The sequence below is a fragment of the Rhea pennata genome, chromosome 2 (genome assembly GCF_028389875.1).
Source record: "Rhea pennata isolate bPtePen1 chromosome 2, bPtePen1.pri, whole genome shotgun sequence".
Classification (NCBI taxonomy): domain Eukaryota; kingdom Metazoa; phylum Chordata; class Aves; order Rheiformes; family Rheidae; genus Rhea; species Rhea pennata.
The window spans coordinates 3105648-3130654 of record NC_084664.1 but is presented as its reverse complement, the minus strand read 5'-3'; the positions used below and the strand labels follow the sequence as shown (position 1 = coordinate 3130654).

General features: G+C 42.3%; 1 protein-coding gene across 1 annotated transcript in view; it reads left to right on the top strand.

Moving 5' to 3' along the window:
- The window catches only part of WNT9A (Wnt family member 9A), a 56372-nt gene extending 45562 nt beyond the window's left edge, over nucleotides 1–10810 (top strand). The window contains exon 4 of the mRNA XM_062567635.1: nucleotides 9860–10810. Coding sequence (XP_062423619.1) covers nucleotides 9860–10333 — 474 coding nt within the window. The 3' untranslated portion in view covers nucleotides 10334–10810. The remainder of the gene's footprint in view (nucleotides 1–9859) is intronic.
- Nucleotides 10811–25007: the final 14197 nt, after the last annotated feature.

The window sequence follows — 25007 nt, the reverse complement described above, 5'->3', positions numbered from 1 at the left end:
CAATTTTGAAATGGAGCATTTCTTGAAGAGTTATGATGTTCTTATGGCCTCTAAGGTGTTAAACATTCCTGTGAACTACAAAAGGATGGTTGCTGCTATTTTGAGCAGAAGATGAGACAGTTTTCCCAAGGTTATGCAGCAAGCCTATGATGGAGCTGGAAACTAAAGCCAGTTCTTCTGAATTCCTGTTTATCACATACTATGTATTTCCTCTAACCAAACACAGATTTAAATCATTAGCTAAGCCATGCTGGCTGGCCCCAAGACCTTTGCACTATAGGCTGCTTTGGACTGGGCTAGGAATGGACAAGAAGACTTTCCATTCCAGGTCTTTGCTACACGAGCTCGTTGTGGCCTTTGCCTACACTGATGTAGGTACTGGGTATGTATGGACATATGTGTGTTTGGGGGGTAGAGGAATATCTATTAAAGACATAGCACAAGCTTGGTGGTCTCTCTCTGATTCTTAGCAACAGATAATCCTTCCCATCTAATTACTCCTAAACATAGCAAAATGTATAAAGAGACCCTTGATCCAGCAAAAAAAGAACCTGTGCTTAACTGACTGATTTGGCGACCGACTATTGCCTTCTGGTCAACACGGCAGTTTCTCCATGGTGTCACACCAGCAAACAATCTGCGTATTTCTGAAAGTGACATTATCCTATCCCGCCTAGTTTTAGTGTCTCTTGGTAGACGTTCTTGTTTAATTAATTAATGCTTCTGTTTTTTTACAACCTTGATGGGTCAACTGTAATTTTGCTACAACCAACAAAATAATCACCGAACATGTTGTGCCCATGATGGCTCACAAAGTTATATGATATGACCTCAATCGCTAATGAAAGAGTGAGCTTGTCTAGCGTGAGGATGAGGTAATTAGACCAGGACTTCTCCAGCCTTCTCTTTATTGAAAAGTAGGAGCTCTGAATAGGCCACTTATTAAAAAAGCAATTTCCCTTCCTTTGCCAAATCTACTCTAGCTCATTCAGCTATTCTTTCAGCGGAGGTTTGGGTGGAGAGTGTGTGTGTTGGGGGAGCTGTGTATGTGTCAAGGGGATTGGGGGTGGCAGTGGTGAGAGAAGTCAACTGTATTAGAGCTCAGTTGCCAGCAATGAAGTTTCTTGGTTGTATTAAATGAAGCACAGGCAGCCTTGCTAAGGCTCTCTTCTCTATGTCCTCCCCCTTTTCTCCCCTCCGTGTACACACAAGTACAGCCCTCTTTTGTAACCCATTAATGAAAAGTTGGAATATTAGAGCACTCAATTAGTTCCACTGGGCTTGAGTAAGTGATGTTTTAATTAAATTTGCCCAGTTTCTCAGCAAAGTATCATTAAACATGACTTTCCAACTCCCTCTCTGCAGCGTTGCTAAGTTTCTTAATCCCAGGAGTGCTGACCTCTTCCAGAGGTATGTCTGGTCAAGCATGTCTTACAGATCCAAGGGGCACTATTAAAGGGGGCTGCTATTACCCAAGGGAAAAAAAAAATCATGTTATTCCCCTTTTTCCTTTGTCCTTGCAGACTGAGGGACACAAACCTTTGCCTTCAGGACCCTCACGTCAAGGTTGTAAATGACAGTCTCTTTGAGAGCCAAGGGTGCTTAGTAGAAAACAATGGGAGGATAGAAATAAAGAACCAAAGAATTTCCACTGAAAAGTCTGTCTTTAGGCAATATCCCCCTTTGAAACTCTTTCCCTCTTTGGGATTTTCTGAATTGTTTTCACATGATATCAATCCAAGCATTTTGGTCTATGTGGACTATACAGATGTTTCCAAAGGATCCACCTCACACTTGTTGCTGTAGGGTTCAAATCTAGACCTGCCATGAGACATATTATACACATGTCCCTGAAACCATAGGGGATGCTCTGAAGAGGTTAGCAGAAAGTGTGTAGCGTCTTCCTTACTGTTGACTTGTTTTGGAAGTCTGCATGAAGAATGACTCTTCCCTTAGGCAGCGTTGGCAGGGATAGCAAGGGTTGAGCATGCCTCCCACTGTGGAGGCAGACTCTCCATATCAGGTAGATGTTTGTCCAGCTATCATCTGTCTGAGGAACTCATGAGGTATCATGTAACATGCTTTCAGAGCACAGCACCCTCTTCATTGCTCCATTTTGCAGATGGAAATTGAGACCTAGAAAGATTAAGTGACTTCCTAAAGGTCACACAAGTCTAGCAAAGCAGAGACCTGCTCTCTGGACTCCTCTTGTAGAGACAGTGTTTCCAAGCATTGCCCATCCTGTCTTCCACCGCTCCCACTAGCAGACATGATTACAGGCTCCAGAGCTTGTTGAACAGGCTTTGTAAGTGCTAATCTCTCTCTCTCTCTTTTTTTTCTTAACACCTTCAAAAAGAGTGTTTGAAAAATTGCCCTTTTTCATAAGACAAATCCATATTAGCCTGATAATATAGTTGGTGCTTGAAAAGAAGCAGGTGACAAAATGTACCCCGTATCCTTAGGGATGCATTTGTTGCATGAAATTTAGCATCATACTTTTATTGAGAAGCAAATCAAACCTAACAAATATTGGCCTCGATAAGGCTAGCTCCTGACTCTGCGTATAGAGGTCAGCTTGCAGGGCGACTACTGGTATTAACTGCTCCAGGTTGTGACAGGTAGGAATACAGAAGCATACTCTGTGGAAATCTTCCTTCCTTTAGATTGAGATTGGCTCAGCCAAAGTCTAAAGCCTGGAAATCCAAACTTTTTTTTTTTGGTTTGTATCCCATAAGGAATTGGACTTAGTTGTTTATGTAGAGCTTTTTCAGAATGTGAAAAATGTTAGAAATACTGAAGGAAGAATGAATTATGTTTAAAGTTCTCAAGTTAAAGTAGGGTTATGTTATTCTGTGCTTCTTCACTGCTCAATTTTTAACTCATTTTTCACTGAAATCTTGTAAAAGGAAGGATAAAGGAAAGGAGAAGCTCTGGAAAATAAGTTTGAGAACAAGCTCAAAAAAAAAAGGACTTTTTAAAAATAAAGAGAAAAGAAAAATCCTGACAGTCTGTGAAATTCTCATACTTAAACCAATGGTAACGGCCAGTGTTAAGGGACAAATCTGACCTTGCTGTGGTTTGGGTACTTAAAAATTGGGACTGCGGCTCTTGTCCAAACAAACATTAATATTTGAGCTGAGAGAATAACCAAGTGTGTTTAAATTAAAGGAGTTATATGCATATAGAGGATGGAAGGATTTTGATTTTAAAAAGAAACATCTCAAAGTCCTGTCTGAAGTAATGCTAGGCAAGAGCACGCTTTTTCCTGGATGAGCTAACTCTAAGACGTTCATCTGCTCCCTGTTCTCCCCCAAACCATGGCAAATGGTTTGAAGCTTTGGAGCCGCAGACCAGCCATGACGACAGCGAAAACGATAACCGAGGAATTCCCATGGCTGCGTGGCTGCTTCAGACTGCTGCTGCCCAGACAAGAGTTGTCTGAAAACCACCGCCAGAGCCCCGTGACCCAGCTGGGAATGAATGGCAATCTGTCCTCAGCGTTTCAGCTAAAACACTGAGAAATTGTGTGTTGCAGCATGTCTGAGACTGATCATTACGGGGGCACTTAGTCTGAGCTTCGTAGCAAACTATTGTTGTGAGGAAGGATTACATGTTGCATAGCAATGCTCTGCTGTGATCCCTTTTCCCTATGGCTCTTACAAAGCTATTTGGGCAGGCGGTCCCGCAGTACTATCTAATTTCCTCTGCGCAGCCGGCAGTAAAGAAGGTTCAGTGTTGCTGTATCGTAATTGTTTTCCTCATTGTGCTTTTGTCGGAATTTGGTATTCTCAAGACAAGATCAATGGGGATTTTTATTTGTGAGACAGAACTAATTTGTTCATAGTGTTGTTTTCCTCCCGGACTGCTGTCCTATTTGTAAGAGGGCTAGACTAGCTAGGATGCTCAGGTAAGAGTGGGAAGATAAAATTTCAGCGTGTGGTCTTATGCATCTCCCATTGGTTAGCTTTGTTCAACTTTAGTTTCATGGTGAAGTTCTCTGCAGCAAATAACATAATAAGGATTCAAATGCGCAGTTGTTGCTCCTTTTTGGGTTATCACACATCAGCTGAGTTGCACTAGCTGTGGCTGCTGGCGGTGGTGGTTAGACCACAGCAGCAAACATGCTGTGCTTTAGATCTAAGCTAAGATATTTTCCTTCATGTCTATAACAAGATAAAAGCATGCATGTGACCATTTACCATGGCACAGATGAAGTATGCTTAGTAATATGCAGTGATGCTGTGTGCGTGCAAGAGACTGAAGTCCATGTGGGATACAGGCAGATCAGGCTCTGAACTATGACATGCCTCAAAAACAAAACACGAGTTACCTATGTTGCTTGAAATGATACAGTTGTGTTAAAGTCCTTTCTTGCCCTGTATGCGCTAGAGCTTTTTTGGCAATAAGGGCTAAGCTATTCTAGCTTGGAAGTCCTTCCAGTGTTGGAAGTGTGACAGTTATTTGCCCATTTGTCCTGGGACCTGACCAGAAGAGGTTTTTGCAACACTGCTTCAAGAAACGTAATGACTTTTCACTGGGCTAAGTCTTGCTGTGCTTTTTGGAAGAAGATGGATGAAGAGTCTTTGACAGGACCCTGCAACAAGAGGAGGAAGCTCTTCATGGAGGGTGGGGAAAGCTATGGGAAACAGAAGGGTTTTGCAGGGATTGGTTTTGGCTTCAGGGCACGTCAGAGCCAATAGGCAGCAATTTTCCATCACACATTTGCTTTAGCAACTGCCCTGTGACAGCAAGGGAAGGCTGTTGGGGGGAGAAATTTCTCTAGGATTTTTACTAGAGCTGCTTTGTAGTATTCCTGAGTTTACCCTGGCTCTTCAAAGAAGATCAGCTGGGATGCACCGTACTTGCACAGAGGCCATGTGAAAATCCACAGTCTGCATTTCATGAAATGGTGTGTTCATGAAACTTGGGACAATAGAAACTCTTTGTGCCTTGGCCCACCACTATGTGACATCTGAGCTCTTATAGCTGCCATAGCTGCTAGTCAATGTGGAGGTAGAAGCAGAACAGGTTTAAAAAAATCTAGGACTCATTAGGGGCTTTGCTCATTGCTTTTTAAGCTCAGACAAGGAGAACGGGATTCATTTACCTAAATGTAGGCATCTGGTATCATTTGAGATGCCCTGGCAGTTAGGACACAGCATATAGGAGAGACCTTTATGCTCCTGGAGAGGCAGCTAGAAGCATGGTGTAATATCTTACAGTACCTAAAAATAATGCTGGATGATGACATTTAGACACCTGAATCCTGCCCTGAGGGTAAGATACCTGCCCACAGGTTAAGACAGCTAAACTTAGGTGCATCCATATAAGTAGGGTCCCTAAGCTCCTGTTAGTTTGTGGAGATGGAGTCAGCACATTGGTGGATCCTGGAGAGCTGCTTAGCTGAGCAAGTGCAGGTGTCTGCTTCAGTGTGAGCAGAATCTCTGCAGGATCCCTTGACAATCTTGGCTCTACTGAGTCAAACAGGGGTTTAGAAGCGTTTCTCAGATGTAGGCACCTGCGTTCACATGTCTGAGTTGGTGAGCTCAGCCCTGACTGGAGGGTATGATGCACCTACATATCTGTTGCTACTTGAAGGTCTCCTGACATGTACAAGCTGCCAATCCAGAAGGACCTGGGTTTCCAACACTTACTGTGTCATATGTACCAGCCCCATGTGGATGCGTGGGATATGCTGGACCTGCAATGTCAACTTTCACACTGAGGTCCAGAGAGGTGGCTCCTGACAAGGAACAGCCATGTGTTCAGGTTTCCTTTCCCCATTTCATGACTGTGCCTTGTTCAGCTGACTCTAAATCCAGTCAAGCCTGCGCGCAGGAGGATGTGTACCAGCTGAGTCTATTCTCTGTGGTTATTTGCTTTCCTGTCTCCTGTACAATTGGTGGTTGTCTCCTTCTTTGGGTGGAGCAGATGCAAATGGATTAGGGGAGGTGGAAGTGTTGAGAAAAGCCTGAACTGATGAATGACTGTAGTGTATTGCCCTTCGGCCAGTATCTCAACAATTTTGCCCAGTTTGCTGATGGTCTGAGCATGAAATAAGGTATAGGAGCTTTGTTTCACACAAACCTAGCTCTCAAACCAGTGTAATGTGACTTTACATGAGAGAGTAAGGGTGATTTTTTTTTCCTTTTTCCTCCTGGTGTTGAAATGTGTTCTGTACGCTCCTGTCTAACATTGTGGGATTTCTTGCAGAGTTGGCTAGACGCTTTGGCATGCAAAGCGTGACAGCCCCTAACCAAGCTGGCCCAGCTGAGTACAATAAGCAGTAACACATCTCTCTCTGTAACCCATCACTTGTTTCAATGCTACTGTGTATTATTGGATTGCATTTGGAAAGGTCTTGGCTGTCACAGGAATGAAGTGTGACCATTGGCCAGGTTTTGCTGAAGGCTGTATTATGCATAGTGTCTTTCTAAAAATGTCTCTGTAATGTCAGGATTGGGCCAGACCCCAATTCCGAGTCCATGACCTATTGCACATTTGCACATGTTGCTCAGTGGGACTTAGGCCGCCAAATAATGAAGAACTGGATGATCAGGAAACAGACTGCAGCCAGTCCTCTGCTGTCATGAGACCATAACATAGGCAGATGCCATAATGAGCAGAGAAGAGGAGATTTTTTTTCTTTTTTAGATATTGTAGATGTCCACAGGAAGGGCACTCCTTAATGTTACCTTGACAGGAGGCAGCTCTATAAAACAGACTCTGTTCTGACTTCCTATTTTAAGGACTGGTTGTAGGTACTCATTTAAAGTCAAAATGTAAACTATTTTGGGAGAAGGGGGAGAAGGGAGAACTGGAAATATAAATATCTGTTTGTAATCTTTGGGCAAAATGCAGGTTATCTGTGACCATCCATATAATGTGTCTGCTCTCATGTTGCCCACAGAGGAGTCCTAGGAGTAAATCTCTCTCTGGAGATGGGGGAGAACGTTCAGATGCCTTTTATAAAGAGATGGATGTGCTTTTGTGTTGAGAAGCATTGTTATTGCAGCTGGATTTGAAAAAGATGGGATCCTTTACTAGCATCACTCAGTTTTTGAACATGGGGTCCTTTATAGCATCTGGAGAACTGGTACCATCCTTGTCACCAAGATGAAAAACTCTGTTTTATTCTCTTCTCTTTTTGATATTGCTGTTGAAGGTAACGTTCTCTTTCTGTTCCCTCCATTTCCTATGTGAACACAGTATTCTACTGGCTCTACTCTTCCTTCTGCATTTTGGCTTTATCCTGATGCGTGGTCAGGAGGGAGCTATCTCCATGGAAGGGGCACCATAGTCTGTAAATCTCCCTATATTGGGGGAGCTTATGCTTTGGGAATAAATCACACTTTTTTTTTTTTTTTTTTTTTTTTTTTTTTTATACATATATATATACCATGAACAAGATCCTTCCTTTGGGGATCAGCGAGCTGGGCCTTATTTCTAGTAACAGTACTCACTTCAAGAGCGTTCGAATTTTAAAATTTGAAAAAGAATTAGAAAAGGATTTTAAAGCAAGCCTTACTCTTGAAAGTTGTAGTGAACAGGTATAGGTAGGGATAGTGTGAAACATCAAAGTCCTGGCCTGGAGGGGTCAGAATCCACTTCAGTTTCCAAAAGTTTGAATGCCTTCCCTATGTTCCCCATCTTGAGTTTGAAGACCTTGTCATAAGTGCTCAGCTTTTTTATGGAAAGGCAAAGGAGAGAATCAAATGTTTCCATCCTAATTGAGAATATATTGTAGAAGATCTACAAATATAGAAGTTAGCTAGACTGGGATTCAAACCCTGCAGCTTGTTCCTTCATGGATAGTGGCTTGTGTAGACAACATTTGGGTGCAGCAACCCCCCCACATGCCTAAGTGATGCTGTTCCCCTTCATCGTTTCCCCAGAAGCTCTGTACAGCATTTACCTAAGTGGCTCTTCTGTCTAGTGGGTCCTGCTCTGTGTAGATGACCTGTGGCCTTGCTCTCTGGTCAGATCTTGCCTTTGGGTGGGCAAGATGAGCTTGCCATCAGGCACTACTGAAGCATCAAGGCAGAAGTTGAGTTTCTTCATCCCAACATGGAGCATCTCCTGTTTGCTCATGATGGGATAGATGGTGGGATAGACCCTTTTCAGCACAGTGGGTCTCATCTTATGGCCAGAACTGGGAATTTAAATTGCCCTTTATTTTTCTGCAGGGTGACAGCCCTATTATCCTAACTTTGTATGAAGACTGAAGACTGGCTTCCCCCAGTCCTCCCCACATCCATCAGCCCTGCCATAGCCCCCAGGGGTTGCTGCCTGGCAGGCTGCAAAGAAAGAACTCTGTGAGATGGATTCTTCTCACAGTAATGCCAGCCTGGTTTTCAAGCTTTTCTCTCAAAACTCTGTGTGAGAAGCCAGATTCCCGTACAAGCTGCCTACAGCTGGTGCCACAGGCAGAGTAAATCCTAGGGGCTGCATTAAAGCACCTGGAATTACTGAATCCTTCACACAAAGGTCTGTTTTCCGTTTCTTCATATCTTAATTTTTCAGAGAAAGGGAAGGCACAGAAGAGACTGAGAAAGCTTTGGGTTTCAGAATACACGAAAATGTGCTTCACTAAACATGCTTTTGGCCAGTGAGAAATGGCACTCTGTGTTTTTAAGAGCACATACAGCCTTCTTCATTGCTGTCAGAAAAGAAACAGCAGCTCCTTTTGGACATTGTGCCACATTCCAGAACAGGATCCTGAGCAAGGTTTGGGGATATGGAAGCTACCTGGATGTTTTTGGAGTTGTTGATTTTGGTGGTGATGATCCAGGTATGTGCCGTTGCTCTCGAGGGCTCTATGTATTTCAGCTACGTGAAGATTTCTCCTCAGCCACAGAGTGAACAGGGTAGGATGCTTATGCCTAATCTCAGTGCTTGGAAGCAGCACATCTTAACCACGTTTCCACTGAGCCTGTGCTGTTAATTGGGAGCTATGCGCGTTTAAGGTAGACTCCTGCGTGGTGTGGAAAATGTTCCTGTGGTCCGTGTTCGTGTTCTGAAGGATATATCGCCACCGGTGTGCTTGCGTGTGTTCAGTAGTGCTTTCTTGCTTCTCTCCATTAAACCAGTGTTTTGGAACATAGCAGTTGTGTTTTCATCATCTGCGTGGTGTGTTAGGGGTTGGCAGAGTTTTAAGTATACCACCAGCACACAAGGAAATAGTTTGTAAAGCAAGAGAATTGCTGGACCCTGGCTAACCCACCCATGGAGATGAGCGAGTGTTTTGCAGACTGCTGGTGGTATGTGGGAAAAGGCATTAGGAAAAGAAAACTTAATTGTCCAAGAACTTTAGCTGTGTACCAGCTGGAGGTACAAATTGAAATCCTATAACAAAAGATCACATCCTGTCTGCCCTGGTAAAGGCGTAAGTACCTCTTCCTCTCGAAGGTGGAGTTTAAGGTGATGGGTTAATATTGGTGATATAGTTAAGCGAGGTAGGCCTGTATTCCTTCCACTTTTGTTTTATCTTATCTCCTTACTCTTATTAAAATATGAATAGGTATTAAAATTTATATTATTTAATCTCTTAGCTGCATCACAGATTCAAAACTGACTAGATGAGTGCCAGCCTTGCAGGCCAGTACCAGACAGCCTTTGAACACTGTACTTAATATCATTAACTAGCCAAGTAATGCAAAGTGTCATATTCTGGAAACTAAGACTCTTCTAAAACAAGCACTTCCTCTAGTGTGTGCTTGCTAGCCTCTTCCAACAGGTAGATTTATGTTGTCATCGACTCTGGATTCCAGGATTATCTTCTAGGAGACAGGCTTTTTGTTCCATGCTCTAATTTCTTCTTCCATAATTGATTTTCTTTTGGGACTGTATGTGTTCACAGGTCATCAAAGCTGGAGTGGAGACGACCTGTAAATGCCATGGCGTATCTGGATCCTGCACTGTCCGAACATGCTGGAGGCAGCTCTCTCCATTCCACGAAATAGGGAAGCAGCTGAAGCAGAAATACGAGACATCGCTCAAAGTGGGCAGCACTACCAATGAGGCCACGGGGGAAGGAGACATCTCCCCACCCAAGAAGTCCATCCCTGGTCACAGTGATCAAATCCCAAGGACTACGGATCTCGTCTACATTGACGATTCCCCGAGCTTCTGTCTGATGAGTAGATACTCGCCTGGGACTTCGGGAAGGAAATGTTACAAGGACAAGAACTGTGACAGCATCTGCTGTGGGCGAGGGCACAATACGCAGAGCCGGGTGGTCACCCGTCCGTGCCAGTGCCAGGTTCGCTGGTGTTGCTACGTGGAATGCAAGCAATGCACCCAGAGAGAAGAGGTTTATACCTGCAAGGACTAACGTGTCTTCTACCTAATGGCTACCCTCAGTGATGGGCAATCGCGGTCTATGAGAACTACGTATGAAAACCAAACAGGGTTTGACTGACCTTCTGGGATCTGAAAGCTATGTTGAGACATAAGCACTTTGTAGGGTACAGGTGACCCAGCTGTGTTGCTGTTTTTTGTTTTTGTTTTTTTTCCTGTAGACTGAATTTTAATGAGGTCCAACCATGTGGAAGTAAGTGCCTGTCACACTGGGGTAAGACACCAGTTGACCTTCACCTTTAGTCATCCACACAGTTTTGACGGATCATTTATCCGTGGAAAATCTTGATCATTTCACCAATCCTCCATGGACTCCTGGGCTAATATATTCTCTTTGGAATAAACAACTGTGTGACCTGTACTACTTTATTCCTGAAGCTTACCTGACTGCCTAGAGAGCTGAGCAGATAAGAAAGACAGACCTTTCTGCTTTAAATGTGGTGGTAGAGGAAGTGGTCATTTTTTCCTTCTGAAACTGGAGATGTGTGTGGGGGGTAAGCGGAATCGGCTCTGATTGTTCCTCTAGCGGAATTTCTGCACATCCAGCAAACAAGGCTCTGAAAGAGACCCACCTGGAGGGTAAGCTTTTTAATGACAGCTCTGTATCCACGTGCTCTGATCACCAAAGTAGCTCCAAAAATGTTGGGTCCATCATGTTGTTGAGATGGAAATTTATCCAAGAAAGAGGTTGGGAAGACAGTATGAAACCAGACGTGCCTGTCCCCTTCAGTCCAATTGCTTTTTTTAAAAAAGTATTTTCTTCAGATGCAGTTTCTTTAGCACTATCACTGTCTTAATTTTTATTTTTTAAAGAAACCACTACTTTTGTTTTATTTTCACTTTGTACATGATGTATGTTTCTCTTCTTCCCACCTCTTGCTGATTTAATTCACCCTGTGGAGACTGCTTCGGAAATCAAAACTGGAACTTTTTCCTCTTACGTCAGCTGAATTTGGATGTGCATTTCTGAGTAGGACAAGAGAAATTCCCATGCATCTTGGAACACAGTGCCATCTTGCATTGTATAGCAGCCGTTTTGGACTGGATCGGACCTTTGGAGGAGTTGACTTTTCTTTTATTAGGTCATCATTCCATTTACTCTAAACCATGGCAGTGGTACATGACACAACCCTATGACCTTAGGATTTTTTTTTTAACCACTAGATTGAGAACTGTATTTCGAAAATACAACTCTAAATGGTAACCAACTATCGGATTCTAAACAGCCAATTGACACCGAGACAACCTGTTGAGTGGGCAGAGAAGCCAGAAATCAACTGCGGTGGTAGAGAGCTCTGACGCAGTGAAACAGATGACAACCTTCAGCTTTTTTTTTTCCCTTTGAAGAAGATAGTTATAATCCAGCACTTGATGTGGCAATATTCTTCAGTCATATAAAAATGCTTCTGGACTGGAAGCAACCTGTAAATGCCTCAACGAAGCTTTCTAAGGAAACACTGGAGAGCGGAGGGCATTTTTTTTGGTAGCGATTTTTGATTGTCCAGTAGCAACAATTTCAGATAGCTTTATAAAGCATTAGTCTGATTTTCAAAAGAGGAAAACTGACTGGAATTTTTCAAGAAGTGGTAGATGTTTGCCAAGCAAAAAGAACAGAGTTTTCCAAGATGGACCATTATTTTTCAAGGTGTTGTTTTTCTTTCATTTTTTTTTCTTTCCCCAAATAGTAGCCACTAATATTTAAGCTTTTCATGTGCATCTACTGGGAGGAGAAAAGATTGTTTTTCCTGGTAACAAACAACTGCAGCCCAGTCTGGCTCTGTTGTCTTCAAATTTTAAGGTAGGGGACTGGGGAGGGACAGGATGTTACCGTTAATAGCGCTGTGGTCCTGCAAAGTGAAACATAATGGCTCTTTTTTTGATTTCTTTTTTTCTTTTTTGATTTGCTGTACGATTCTGGAGATAGAGTAGTGCTGGAGAAGGAGGAATCCACACACAGCGTTTGTTGCATCCACCATGGCAAGGGCTCAGTGGGGCGTTCAACGCAGAGAATTTGCAGGAGGGTCTCGCAGCTTCTGTGGGATGCACCATTTTGAAAGTCACACACGAGCAGTTTATCTAATGGTTTAAAAAAATGAACTGAATAGAAACCTATTATTCAGTGTATGCATGCGTGTATATGTATACACGCATGCAGACACATAAATATATATGTATATAAATATTGAACGAACATTTATTTATTGTAAAGCCCTTCAGAAGGACCTTCTTTTGGTTTCAATGTGGTATTATGTTAAATTCTCTTCTCCGCCCCCCCCGCCCCCGTCTCACACATATGTGCAAACTCACTGTTACGTTTTTGTATGTGTGTTAGAATAGTTCTTGCCCCTCCAAAGTAAGGCTGGATCCAAACCTGCTCAAAACATGAGGGTTTTGGGGTCTGAATTACTAGTTTTAGGCCCATTCTTTTTTTTAAAATATTTGTTCTTAATGAAAGAATGGGCCACAATTTATGTGCATTATTATTATTAATTATTATTATTATTATTGTTATATTTAAACCATGGGCCTCATTTTCCTTCTCTTCACTGGTGTCTCTGTCTCCATTGACCTCGCTGGAGTAACTCCATATTGCACTGGTGTGAGAGGAGAATGAGTCCCTAGATGCAGAAGAGAGGGCAATGTTGGCATTGATATCATTATAGCGAAAATGCCTGCGACAGATGGGGTAGGATAGATAGCCTGGTGGCGTTTGGCCGTAGAGGGGGGAGAGATGGGTGGGCAAATAAGGCAGACTGTCAAGAGTCTGAATAGAAGAAAGAGGCAAAGAGTGAATGAACTACTGAGTGAAAGAGCTCTTCTGTGTATTAATTCACGCACTGAAGCCTGGATGCTTTCTGTAAGTATTTAAAAAAAAGAAAAAAAAAAAAGACACAAAAACAAATTGTATTTATGTTAATGTGGATATATTACTTGCCTGTTATATATTTGTAAATAGCAAGGTTTATTCTCCTGTGGTTAAAAAAAAATATAAATAACTAAATAGTAGCGAGGCACATGTGTTAAATGTATAGGCAATGTATAAAATATACTAACACTCTGAAATCAGGAGAACTTGTCTTCTTGGCCTTTTGACCTAGGGTGGTAAAACATATGTGGGTTATTTTCTTCTCCCCATCTCCAAACTTTTTGTGTGTGTTTTGGGGAGGTTGTGTTAAGTTCCAGGTTTTTCTGATGCTTGCCTTATCTTTGAAGAAAGAATGGGGGGTAGAGCCTTTTTTTGGAAAAATCCAATGGAGCTTGATTAGGATGAAACAAGTAGCAGCTGGTAGAAATGTTTTTAGACTCTCTCAAATGTCTCTCAAGTACCTGAGTTGGGTTTTCTGCTGGGAAGGGTTGTGTGTGGGGTTGAATTAAACTGCAGGACTGAGCAAGGACTTCTGCTTGTGCTCCTCCATGTGCAAGTTTAGAAAATCCTAGGTCAGGAGGCCTTGAAGTCCTCTATAAAACATCGAGTAATGTCTTGCAAAACGCTTTTGATTCCAGCTATATGAATTTGGATTTTTCCAGGGAGGCCAATTCTACTGTCACATCGTATGATCTCCAACGCAACCCAGTAGAATTGTTCATTCTTGTAAAACTACTACAAGAGTAGATTCGGGCCCTGAATTTTTCATGATGGCACTTCATAATGAAAGTGTAAAGCAACTTTTCCCCTTTTTCTTCTGCTCTATAGAAACAGATTTTTGCAGCAGATATAACTGGAGAAGGATGGATGGGTGTAGGGGAAGTCTGTATCTGATCCTCTTTCACCCTTTTTTCTCCCCAAAAGTGTCAAAGTGTGGGTTCTCCTAAGCTGATCCAGCAAGATTTGCAAGATCAGTATTGGGGTGGGAGGGGGTGCAACCATTATTTATATAACTTTTTTATTAATTTTTTTAAAAGAGAAGTTAGCTGATGGAAGAATATTTTTATTGAATAGTGCATTTAGTTATGTCAGAAATATAAAAAATATATATAATATTTTTGTAAACAAGGCAAACTGAAAATGTTTGCTGTTTTATATTAGAATTTTCTATTAAAAGAAATAAAAACCCACACAAATAATTGTTGCACCCGTCATCTGTTTTTTAACAAGCTTCTATTCTGTGTGACTGACTCATATATACTGGATGTGGAGATGTGCAAAACAAGTCCTAAACATTACATTTCCATTGTCTTCCAGCTCTCGAAAGACTTTAGTTGGTGAAACCAGCAGTGTTTAGTCCACAGAGTTTTTTTTTTTCTGATGGTTGACACTAAAAATTTCTTACGAAGAGTGACAGAATCAGTAGCTTGTAATTGAAATACAAAAACCTACCCAGAAACCTCAAGCTTCTTTAATTTTGATTCCTGGTCTTGGGATGGCTCTGGAGGAAGGAAAGCCTGAAACAGTTTTCAATAACTAGATTTTTACCCTTGATCTCAGTAAGGTGGGAAGACTGGCTCTTGTGAAAGCTGTTGAAGGAAAAAAAAAAAAAAGAAAAGAAAATCTGAATGCATGGGAAGTTGAAATGAAGAGGACCAAATTCTAGGCTTGATCTAGCACAAGCTGTTCTTTTCGACTTGAATGAGGTAGTGTAAAGTTGTAGCCCTGGAACTTGGTCCGCTGGAATCCAGGAAGCTTCTCGTTCTCCTTTAGAAGGACAGGATGAGTTGTAAGCTATGTCTTTTCAGGAGAGCTTTGGGGGTTGCTGATTTGGAGACCTGGATAGGGCCTAAAAAATTTCTGAAGATTTTTCATGGTCAGCCAGCCTTTATTCATCTGCCTTCCTTAAAATTCTTTAAAAGGCTTCCTTAAAGTAAGGTTAGATCTATTTTGTACTCTAAAAAGGTGCAGCAAAGCTGTGTTCCCTGCTTTTTTGGTGCTATGTGCACATTTGTTAGCATGAGCCTGGCTTACACAATCAGTTCACCTTGGCTTTCATTGGATGCTAACTAGGTGATGATTTTTTGAAAGCAACATTTTCCTACAAGATGAATAGTGCCTTTTATGACCATTGTAGTCCATGTAACATGAATGAGTCTCAGTATGACACCGGATCATGCCTGTAGAGATCTGGCCTGTGCTGAAGCAGTCAAGCTTACGTCCATGGATATGAACATTGAATAGTTTTTTTTGTTTTTTTTTTTTTAATCCAGATACCACTGAGGAGGGTTGGATATGACCAACCTATTTACAGGTTCCAAAGTCACAGTATTTCTGAACAAAAATGAGAAATCTCTAGTATTTTTGAAAGGTGAGGAGAAGAAAATGGATTTTGCTAGCACGTTTTAACTCCGTTAGCTTTTTAACACCGTAGTAGGCTACCTATAAGTATTTTTCTTCAAGGAGAGAGGGTGGGGAGAATGTAAGTGTAGACCATAAATGATTTGGGTACATGAAAATTCAGCATGCTGAGGACACACCTGAACGTGACGTTTTTCTCAATTGTTGCTGTATGTTCTCAGAAATGGGCAAAGCCCTTCTAAGCTGTTTTTGGCATGGTGACCCAAAGGGACAGGAGATTCCCCTTCCCCACCTGGTCCTTCATTTTTTGCAGGGTTGCTCAGGAAAGTCAGGCTGTGCAGGGCTGAGGTACTGGCTTGTTTGGTGTAGTGGGGCATTTGCAATAGGCCAGGAGACATCCCCCTTCACTAAAGAGCTCCAGTCAAACCTCATTTGCCCCATCTCCATCTTCAGTCAGTGTTAGGCACCTCTAGAAGGGGGTTAAGACATAGACCTCCCAGTTGAGAGAGATAAGGCTGATTTGAGGACTAAGATTATATGCAGGTATCTGGCAGCCCTGCCAACTCTCTTTTGGTATAAGCCCATCTGAAAGAGGGATCACCAACCTCGCATAGGAATTTTCCCTTTTCCCACCTCACCACAGTCTCTTAACAATGCCCTTTGAAGCTTGAATGTGAAGTCTAGGATTTGTTTTGCACACTTGGGATGGCATTTCCTTTTAAAGGGAGGTGGGGACTGAATACTAACATGAAGGATTAGTATTTTTCTTTTGTATTTTTTTTTTTTTTTTGGTTTTTTTTCCAATGTCTTATGGGAGCCTAAGTTATTTTTCTCTACCTCATATGTACAGCTTGTAGGTATAAATCTGATTCTGAGTGACTGTTGAGAATGTATTTAAGTTATTTAACATCTTTGTATAACAAGAAAGCCAGAACAAATGAAACAATAAATGTATTTTAAATTATACTTGAAGCGTGCTCCTCTTTCTTCACTTCTGTTGAAAAAGGTTTACAGTGTCAGTAGTTATAGGAGCTTTCTGCCTCCCTCAGCACTGCCTTGACATCTGGGCATGGAGCCATTCTGTACCCATGGCTACTGTAACTGTTCAAAGGCTGTAAAGTCTAGTAGGGTATCAAGTAGGTGGACTGTTGCTGTAGATGAGAAGAATGGTGTATTTCCAGTGTGAGACCCCAGTGTATTTTGGAAACCTCTGAAGATCCCTGTTGATTTCCTGGGTAGTGGAGATCCTTATCTGTCTGAGTGCCTTGGTGGCTTCCCTTCTTGAAAGCCCCCAGGGTTTTAGGAAAAAAGATGCTTACAACTCTGAAAGGAGACAGTCAAGTGTTGTTCTCCCTACAAAAAAAACAGAGTCAACAGCTCAAGAAACAGCTCTTTAACAAGCCCAGCTTTGGGGACAATTAACCCTTGCCAAGTAAACTCGGAGATAAATCTTATCCTGTCCATCTTTGGTTCTTGAGCTGGCCTTCTGATCACGATAACTTAATGCATTCCAAACTAAAATGTAGCTGGTCTCATAACATGACTACAGGCTAAAGAAACATCTCTATCTGAATTTTCTGGCTGAGGCACAATGGTGGGGTCACCTTCCTCCAGCCAAGTAATGCATCTGTGGCACAGCAGGGCCAAACCTCCAGCTTTCTAACCACCCTTTCAAAGTCTTTTGCTTTTCTGGTGAAACAACATAAGCATAATCTGATCCAGGATTGCTACAGGCTGCTCTGGGTCAGGTCAGTGTTTAGAGCAGTAGAAGGTTAAAAAAACTCAGGAGATTGAAGGACTCTGTCAGCTTTTAATGGGATCGTATTAGTCATCATGTTTAGCTGAAGAAGTCATGATACCTTGGCCAAATGTCGTTGTCATGAAGTGATTGCGAAGTTACTCTGATAGAGTATCTGGCAGGAGCTCAGAACAAGGAGGATGTGGCCAAATTTAGACTGGCTGAATGACAACCATTGTCATTATCTTAGGCTGTGAATTGTCTTGCCTGCTCAAATGTCTTTCTCCTCACAAAGGCCTTCTGGAGTTATTTGGTATCTAAAATTCATTTCAGCTGAGCTTTAAATATCCGGAGCCTGTTGCTGTTCATCTGGTAACTAATGACTTGAACATGGATAATTTAGGTTTGCAAAGCCTCTGAGAAACAATTTCCTCCTCATACATGCATGCATTCAATGAGATGTTGCCTTCCTGGTCCCCAGCCACGTGGTGGTTCACAGCTGCTGCTTTTCCATGTGGGTAAGGAGAAAGCTGAGGAATCAACCAGCAGCGACTTGAAGTCACATTGGTCAAGACAACAAAAAAGAAAAAAAAGGGAAAAAACCCCAACCCCTACAGCAGACAGAACTTATGGTAGAGAAGATATTGATTAGCTCAGCAGGTGGTGGGCTACATGCCCTACTAAAGAGGTTTCCTGGTACCTGCTGGATGATTTCTTAGACTGTTCAGTAATGCCACTGTCAACTGAGAGAACTTTTGTGTGGAGGGAGGTTAGAGGAGTTCGGTTGTGAGCAATGAAACATCATCTGGTGCTTGGGAATTCTCCATAGCTCCAGTTGCTGTATTTGGAGAAGGTCTACCACACTCCTAGGGCCTGGTATTTTAATCTCCTGAATACGCCCTGGGGATAAAATCCTGAGAGAGAAGCCAATTCAGAAAAAGCTTTTTGGGATATAGTTCGAACAGTTGTGACCCTGGCCATGCAAGATTTGTTCAGTTTGCCTTTGGTCAGCTGCTGAAATCCTGTGTTTAAATCTCTGAAGTCACTGTCTGCACAAAAGGGTCTGCTCTGTAGATGTTCATTGAGAAGATGATTGTGTTACCATAAACCACATTATGGCTGCTGACCTCATGTGCTTGCCTCTATTGTGAGAGCTCTGATATGTCAGGGAGAAGCCAGACTCCAGCATGGGACTTCTTTTCCATTAAGTTTGAAATAGATGGTGCACAAAGCCCATGTTGTTCCAGAAATGGAACCATGCCACCAAATGGAACAATGCCACAGTGGTGGCACCTAGCAGAGCTCTTCTCTGTCCTTCCTGATAACCATCAAAAAAAAGAGGTGGTGAGACCAGAGGGGTTGCAACTAGTAGGAAATTTAATTGAGGAAAAACTGTGATTCAAAGGTCATGTATCAATACTTGGCCTTGATGAGGGGCTGCAGCTAAGTTCCTCTAGCCTGCTAGGCTACTGCCTGTTGAGGTCCCTGCCTCATCTTGTCATTTCCTTCAGTGGCCAGTTAATCAAGTTAGTATAAAGCAGCTTCATGGGGTGGGGTAAGAAAAAAACTCATAACCAGCTATGGAAGTTCAGGTGAACACTGGTAACTTCCTATGCTGCAGAAACTTGCTGCCCTTCATGCTTGTGTCCTATCCCTCTTGTTCTCAAAGGTTTGGCACTCTGGTGAGGCAGCAAAGTATGGTCCATACAAGCAAAACTCACCAACCAAAGGAGCTTGGCAGACTTTCTGAGCGTGTGACAGAAAAAACTAAGCTTGGAAAGAGCTTTAGCCGCAGCTATCCTTTCAATATAACTTCTGTCCTGGGTGAGACTATTAAAAAATATCTACTGCATTTTTCATTGCTGGGAGGGCTTGAAAACTTCAGCTTGTTTTTCCTAAGGTACTTCACAAAATCAGAACTGGTTATCTGGTGCCCTCCGTCTTTCTATGCATGCACAAATTCTTGTATTTATTTATGTTACCTCCTAGTCTTATTTTCCACTGTGGTGGAATCACATCCAGGTTTTCAAAAAGCTTTCCAAGAGATGGCACTTCAGTACCTCCCACAGAATCACCTTTGTCCATCCTCGAACAAGTGTCACGGAACCTTTAAAGGTCCTGGATCATTCCAGTATTAGTTTCCTATGCACACTTTCACAGCTTATTATCTACATCCACCCCAAAAATGAAGGTTTATCAAATTAGTTAGAACTGTGCAAACCAAGGGGTCTTGGTCTTCCGTGTTTTGTTCTACTTTGCTTTTTCATTTTCTTTTCTTTTCTTTTTTTTTTTTTTTTTTTTTTTTTTAGAAAAAAGTCTCATTTGAAAGCTTTCAGCACAGCAGAGTGTGTAATAACCAAGCCCTGTAGGAAGTGTAATGCCCCCCTTGTTGAGCATATGAGGCTGTGAAATCCTGGTGTTTTGCACTACTGCCTAAGCACCAACATCCAAAAACATTTCACATTTTCTACGGTGATATGGGGAACAGAATACATCATAAACTCTGAGTTATGCATGGCCCTTGCTGTGATGAGATCAACACCAAGTGTTGAGGAACCAGGCAGATCTTTCAGATGATGTTTGGCTCAGGTCATTTTGAGCAAGAAATGTGGGTCACTGGAAGAGATGGGATTGGAGATGGGAGAGCCAAGGAGTTACCACTGGTGTATCTCCCACCAAACCGTGCAACATACCTCCCTGCCTTCTACTTCCCATCTGACCTTGCTTTACACTTCCTGCCAGTTGAGTAATGAGAAGTCACAAGCTTGAAACCTCATAGCCAGCCTCTGCCAGACCCCTAAAGAGCTGCTAATGTGAGTCGCAATAGCCTAGGATGTAACAGCGTTTTGACAGCTGTTCCCACAGAGGAAGTGGGTGAAGCTAGAATGCATATTATAAAAATTTGGTATTAAAAAAAAAAGTATCGAATGAGAGACCACCTCTAGAAAAATAAAACCTGGCTCCTTCCCCTGTCTCTCCCACCGCTCTTCTTAAGGCCACTTCTGGGTTTTCACAAGAACATGATTTAAGCTGGCATCTGTAGATGCGCTAAGCAGTGGGGACAGCATGGGGGGACATAAGAACTAAGCACAATCCAATACATAATAGAGGTGTCTTTTGCTTAGAAGGACATAAAGACCTGGCCTGAATCACTTACAAGATTCTAGCTGCTCATCTGAGGGATGGTGCAGAGAAGTGTAATTGTGTGTCTGTGTGATCCAAGCGCAAACGAAGGGATGTGCTAAGCACAAACAAATGGAGAAGGGTATGTGTCTCTGAGCAAAAAAAAAAACAGAATTGGGGAAGAGATAGAAGTTAATGAGGAGACCAATACTATAAAGAGCTCTGCTTCCTCTTAAGCTGTCATGAAAGCTGAAAATCTGACTATTCTTTGCCCCCCCCACCAAAAAAAAGGGAAAAAAAAAGAAAAAAAAATTGAAGGATGCGCTGGAGATGGCAGTCAGGTTCCAGCTATTACTCATTATCATTATTAATATAATTGCAAGTGCTTTTGGATATCTCATCATAGAGGTTCCACTGAGTTTGGAGACAGTCACTGTGCTTACTTGCTTTCAGTCCAAACAGGACTACAGACACAAAATCAGAAAGATGAAAGAGGGCTAGAGAGGAGATGTGACTCTACCAAACTCACGTCCTGGTCGTTTTAAGTATTGAACAGTGGTAAGCGCTGTTAACACTGTTTTAGACATGGGGATAGCACCAGTGGCCAGAACAAGAACACAAATGAGGTCATACTTTGGGGTTTGTATTCCACCTTTCTGCAGTGGGAAGGAGGCAGGGAATGGCAGCATGGTTCATGTGTTTTCCTATGGATTCACTTCAAGCCTGGCCCACCAGGCTTATGCTGGAAGCGGTCTCCTCCACCCCTGCAATTGCCAGTCTTGCAGGGGTAAATTTGAAGCTGACTAGAGATGATGCTAAACATACGAATTCTTCATGCGTGGTTGGCTACAGTATTGTTGTGCTGCAGCCAAGCTAATGAAGGGTATCAAAAATACAAAAACGGACCATTTCCCTCAGGACTTTTCCTATAGAGATGGTGAGAGGACATGCTGCTGGTTGCCTAGAAAAGAGGAAGAGACATTTCATTTTCTTCATCCTCTCCCATCTTTGCTTCTAGATCTAAGAGTCAGATAGTGTCAGGGTATGTGGTGGATTGAACTTTCCGGTTACATCTCTACTGGTTAATTAAACATAGCTTTGATGCTGACACCACCTGGCATGAAACAGCCCATATCCAACCCGGTCCATTCCCTTGCCCACCAGAACAGAGTGCATATATGCAAACCACCTCCAGAGAATGGTTCTTGGCCCAGATTTAACACTTAAACCAGGCCGAGGAATTTCTCAGGAGTATGCTTTTACATGAGCCAAAAGCACACCAGGGATTTTCTAATATTTTAACAATACATCAACCAAGTGCCAGTGCACAGAAATATTTCCTGTTAGTCTTTAAATCTTCTCAGATAGATGCAGAAATCCAAAAGCTCTACAAATAATACTCACACACTGTGGCTGGAATATTTACTGATCAGCCTTCAGGTACCCTTGTGCTGTTTTTTTGTGATGGTGATTGACCATAACAAGGCTTTGAAAAACTCATCAGTTCTCAGAGAAGACAAGCCAGACCTTGAAACAGTACCCATGCCAAAAGTCTATTAAAGTGGGGATGATTCACCTCTGTTGCTTATCCTTGTTTATTGCTCTCTTGTAGCTTCCTGCTGCTCCATTTCACATGCTCAAGGACCAAACAGCCACAGGTTTAGGTCTGGAATTGTCCTGCTTTCCTTTAATTATTCAACTGAGATAGCTATATGAGGACTGTAGATATTTCACCCTCCATCTGTAGCTAATAGAGAGAGTATCATGGAATATCAGCGAGGCTAAGTGGTACCTGGCATACTTTTCCTCCATTCACTGTTCATGCCTTGGGATATCTGTGCATGTCTGTGCTCACACACATACATTTGTATTGCTATCTCCTCTAAATTTCATTTCTGGCAACATTCACTGTGAGAATCCCAAACTCTGATACAAAACCTTCTGGAGTCAATAGTGTTTCAGCCCGTTCTCCCGTCATCCTTCTCTCCTTTGATGAAAACTTCCTGGTGCAAAGTCCCTATAGTAGCCCTGAAAGGTGTGCTAAATGTACTATGCACACACATTATCCGATAGTTACTGCCTTACAGAGCTTGTTATCACATCAGCTAAAACTGAGGGGAAAGTGTTGTGGTGTTCTGGTTGCTTAGGGCCTTGCCCACACCTCTAGGCTATGCTAATCCTGTCTTCCACCACCCCCAGCTCCCACTGACTTTGGAAAGACTTTAGGTTTCACATCAGAATGACACGTCTGCCCTGGCAATGCTTTCGTTTATGGCCTTCTCAGCTTCCCCTAGGCAGTGTTATTTTCCAAGGTGTAAATTGCAAAGGCAGTTATCATAAATTATCACTCATTTCTCCCCCTCACTTGCACTGAAGGATCCCTCAAGGGATTATGCTCATTAAAACAGGACCAGGCTCTCCATGAGCAACATCCCAGGAGCAGAATGGCAGCTCACTGACAGGGCTGAGAGAACAGAAAGAAAACAGAGGTGGTTCAGCAATGAGACATAAACCTGCAGGAGCTTCAACCTTAGGGAATCACCCAGCATCTCTTGGGAAAAACCTATCGACTGATCCTGCTTTGGTGATTCACCCAGAAGCACAGAGGACCCTGAGTTTCTGAGCTTTCACTGTTTCTGGCAAGGTTTAAAGATTAAAGAAAAAAAAAAAACAGCTTAGTTTCTTCTAAAAAGGGAGCACTTAAATTGCAGTATTGGATGCAGCTTCCAAAAGAAAAGCATAAGGAAGACATTTAAGGCTCTACTGGGTGGTCTTTACCTGATTTGATGTCTTGGGTAATTTTACAGGCTTGCAAAATATCTCCAGCCTTAACACTGGTCTGCTGTGGTGTCTTTCATGAGCTACATCTCCTGTTCTCATATGTCTGTCCTCACCCGAGGCCAGGAAACCTTCTCAATAAAAACACAGCTTTTCCTTCGCTGTGTCTGAATGACTCAGGTGGAGTGAGACGCAGTGCGAGGACTTTGCTGGAGAGAGGCTGGCAGTACCAAGCAAGTTGTGCATCACCCGGTGGAGGGGAAGGTTTCCACTATCATTCATGGCTTGAAGCTACAAAGGAGGGAAACAAAAGGCATATGTGAATTTTTTCTGAAGTTTAGGCAAGGTTTGGTGACAGAAAATGAGCTGGAATGGGTTATTTCATCATACATAATAAGCAGACCACTCATGCTGGCAACATCAGCTGACTGGACAATGTTTTGTTTCTTATTTTTCTTTGAAAAAAGCAAATTTTTGTTGGAAAGTTGATAATAGACAAATTTTAATTAGAAAAATATAACTGTGATGCCTTACAGAAATTATAGTTCAATGGCTTCTGCTGTTCTCACCTGTAGATAGGCCTCCTGGTCGTACCACACTGCCCTGATGTACAGCCTGTCCCCCACAGGAGCACCACAGGGGACAAATTGGCTAAGGAGCTCAGTCCCATGTCAGAGTGGTGACTGGAGGCATTCGAGATATAACTCTCATAGAGTAACATGTGGAAAAAAAAGGGGGGGGGGAGTAGAGGAGAAGGGATGGTCGGGAGGAAACTTGAATGAAAACAGTAATATTTTCTGCAGAGATCAGAGCACGTTTTGAGAAATATGTAAGTGAATTGAAACCAAAATTCTCCACTGAAAGCAAATAATTATAGGAAACTTTTACTCATGAGTATCTGACTAAGAGGAACCTCAGAGAAGACCATTAATACGCTGAAGTCTCCTGATGCCATCTCTTGGCTCCTGCTGCCAAGGTCAACACAAAAGCAACCTTACACGTATCACCTCATTTTATGTCTAATCCTCACCTGACATCACCTGACATATGGGATGTGCTAGAGCACTGTCAGACTTCAAAGTGAAGGTTGTTTACCTTCCATATTTCAGTTTTATTTTGGTATTCTTTACAGAAGATCCCTGAAAGAAAACCAGGTCCCATTATATCAAACTTTATTCATACTTATAATATGAAACAAACAGTGGTGTGAAAGACTTTCTAAGTTCAGTATTCAAGAATCTATAACTGAAAATGATATGTTCCTTATTTGGGGAATTATTTCTTTTTAATCAGATACTTCATTGGCTTAACAAATGATACTATTTTTTCTGGTTCATTTATTCCCAAATAAGCATTTTGGAACGTTCTTTATTTTCATAGACCTGGTACTTCACTATTTAAGAGTATTGTTTGGTATAGTTGTTTCAGGAATAACTAATAGGAAGGAAGTTGGTGCTGTGATATACTGTCAATCCTAATCACTTCTGAAAAAAATACTATCCTCATGAAAAGCATAAAAACTGAGACAGTAACAGTGCAAACTTTTTGTCAAATGCCCCCCAAACTCTCCCCTCTTCTCAATTCTATAAGTGTTGTCCCCTGGTTCTATCATAAAGCCAATTTCACAGAATCACAGAGTAGTTGAGGTTGGAAGGGACCCCTGGAAATCATCTGGTCCAACCCCCATGCTCAAGCAGGGTCATCTACAGCATGTTAGACAGGATCATGTCCAGACAACTTTTGAATATCTCCAGAGAAGGAGACTTCACAACCTCTCTGGGC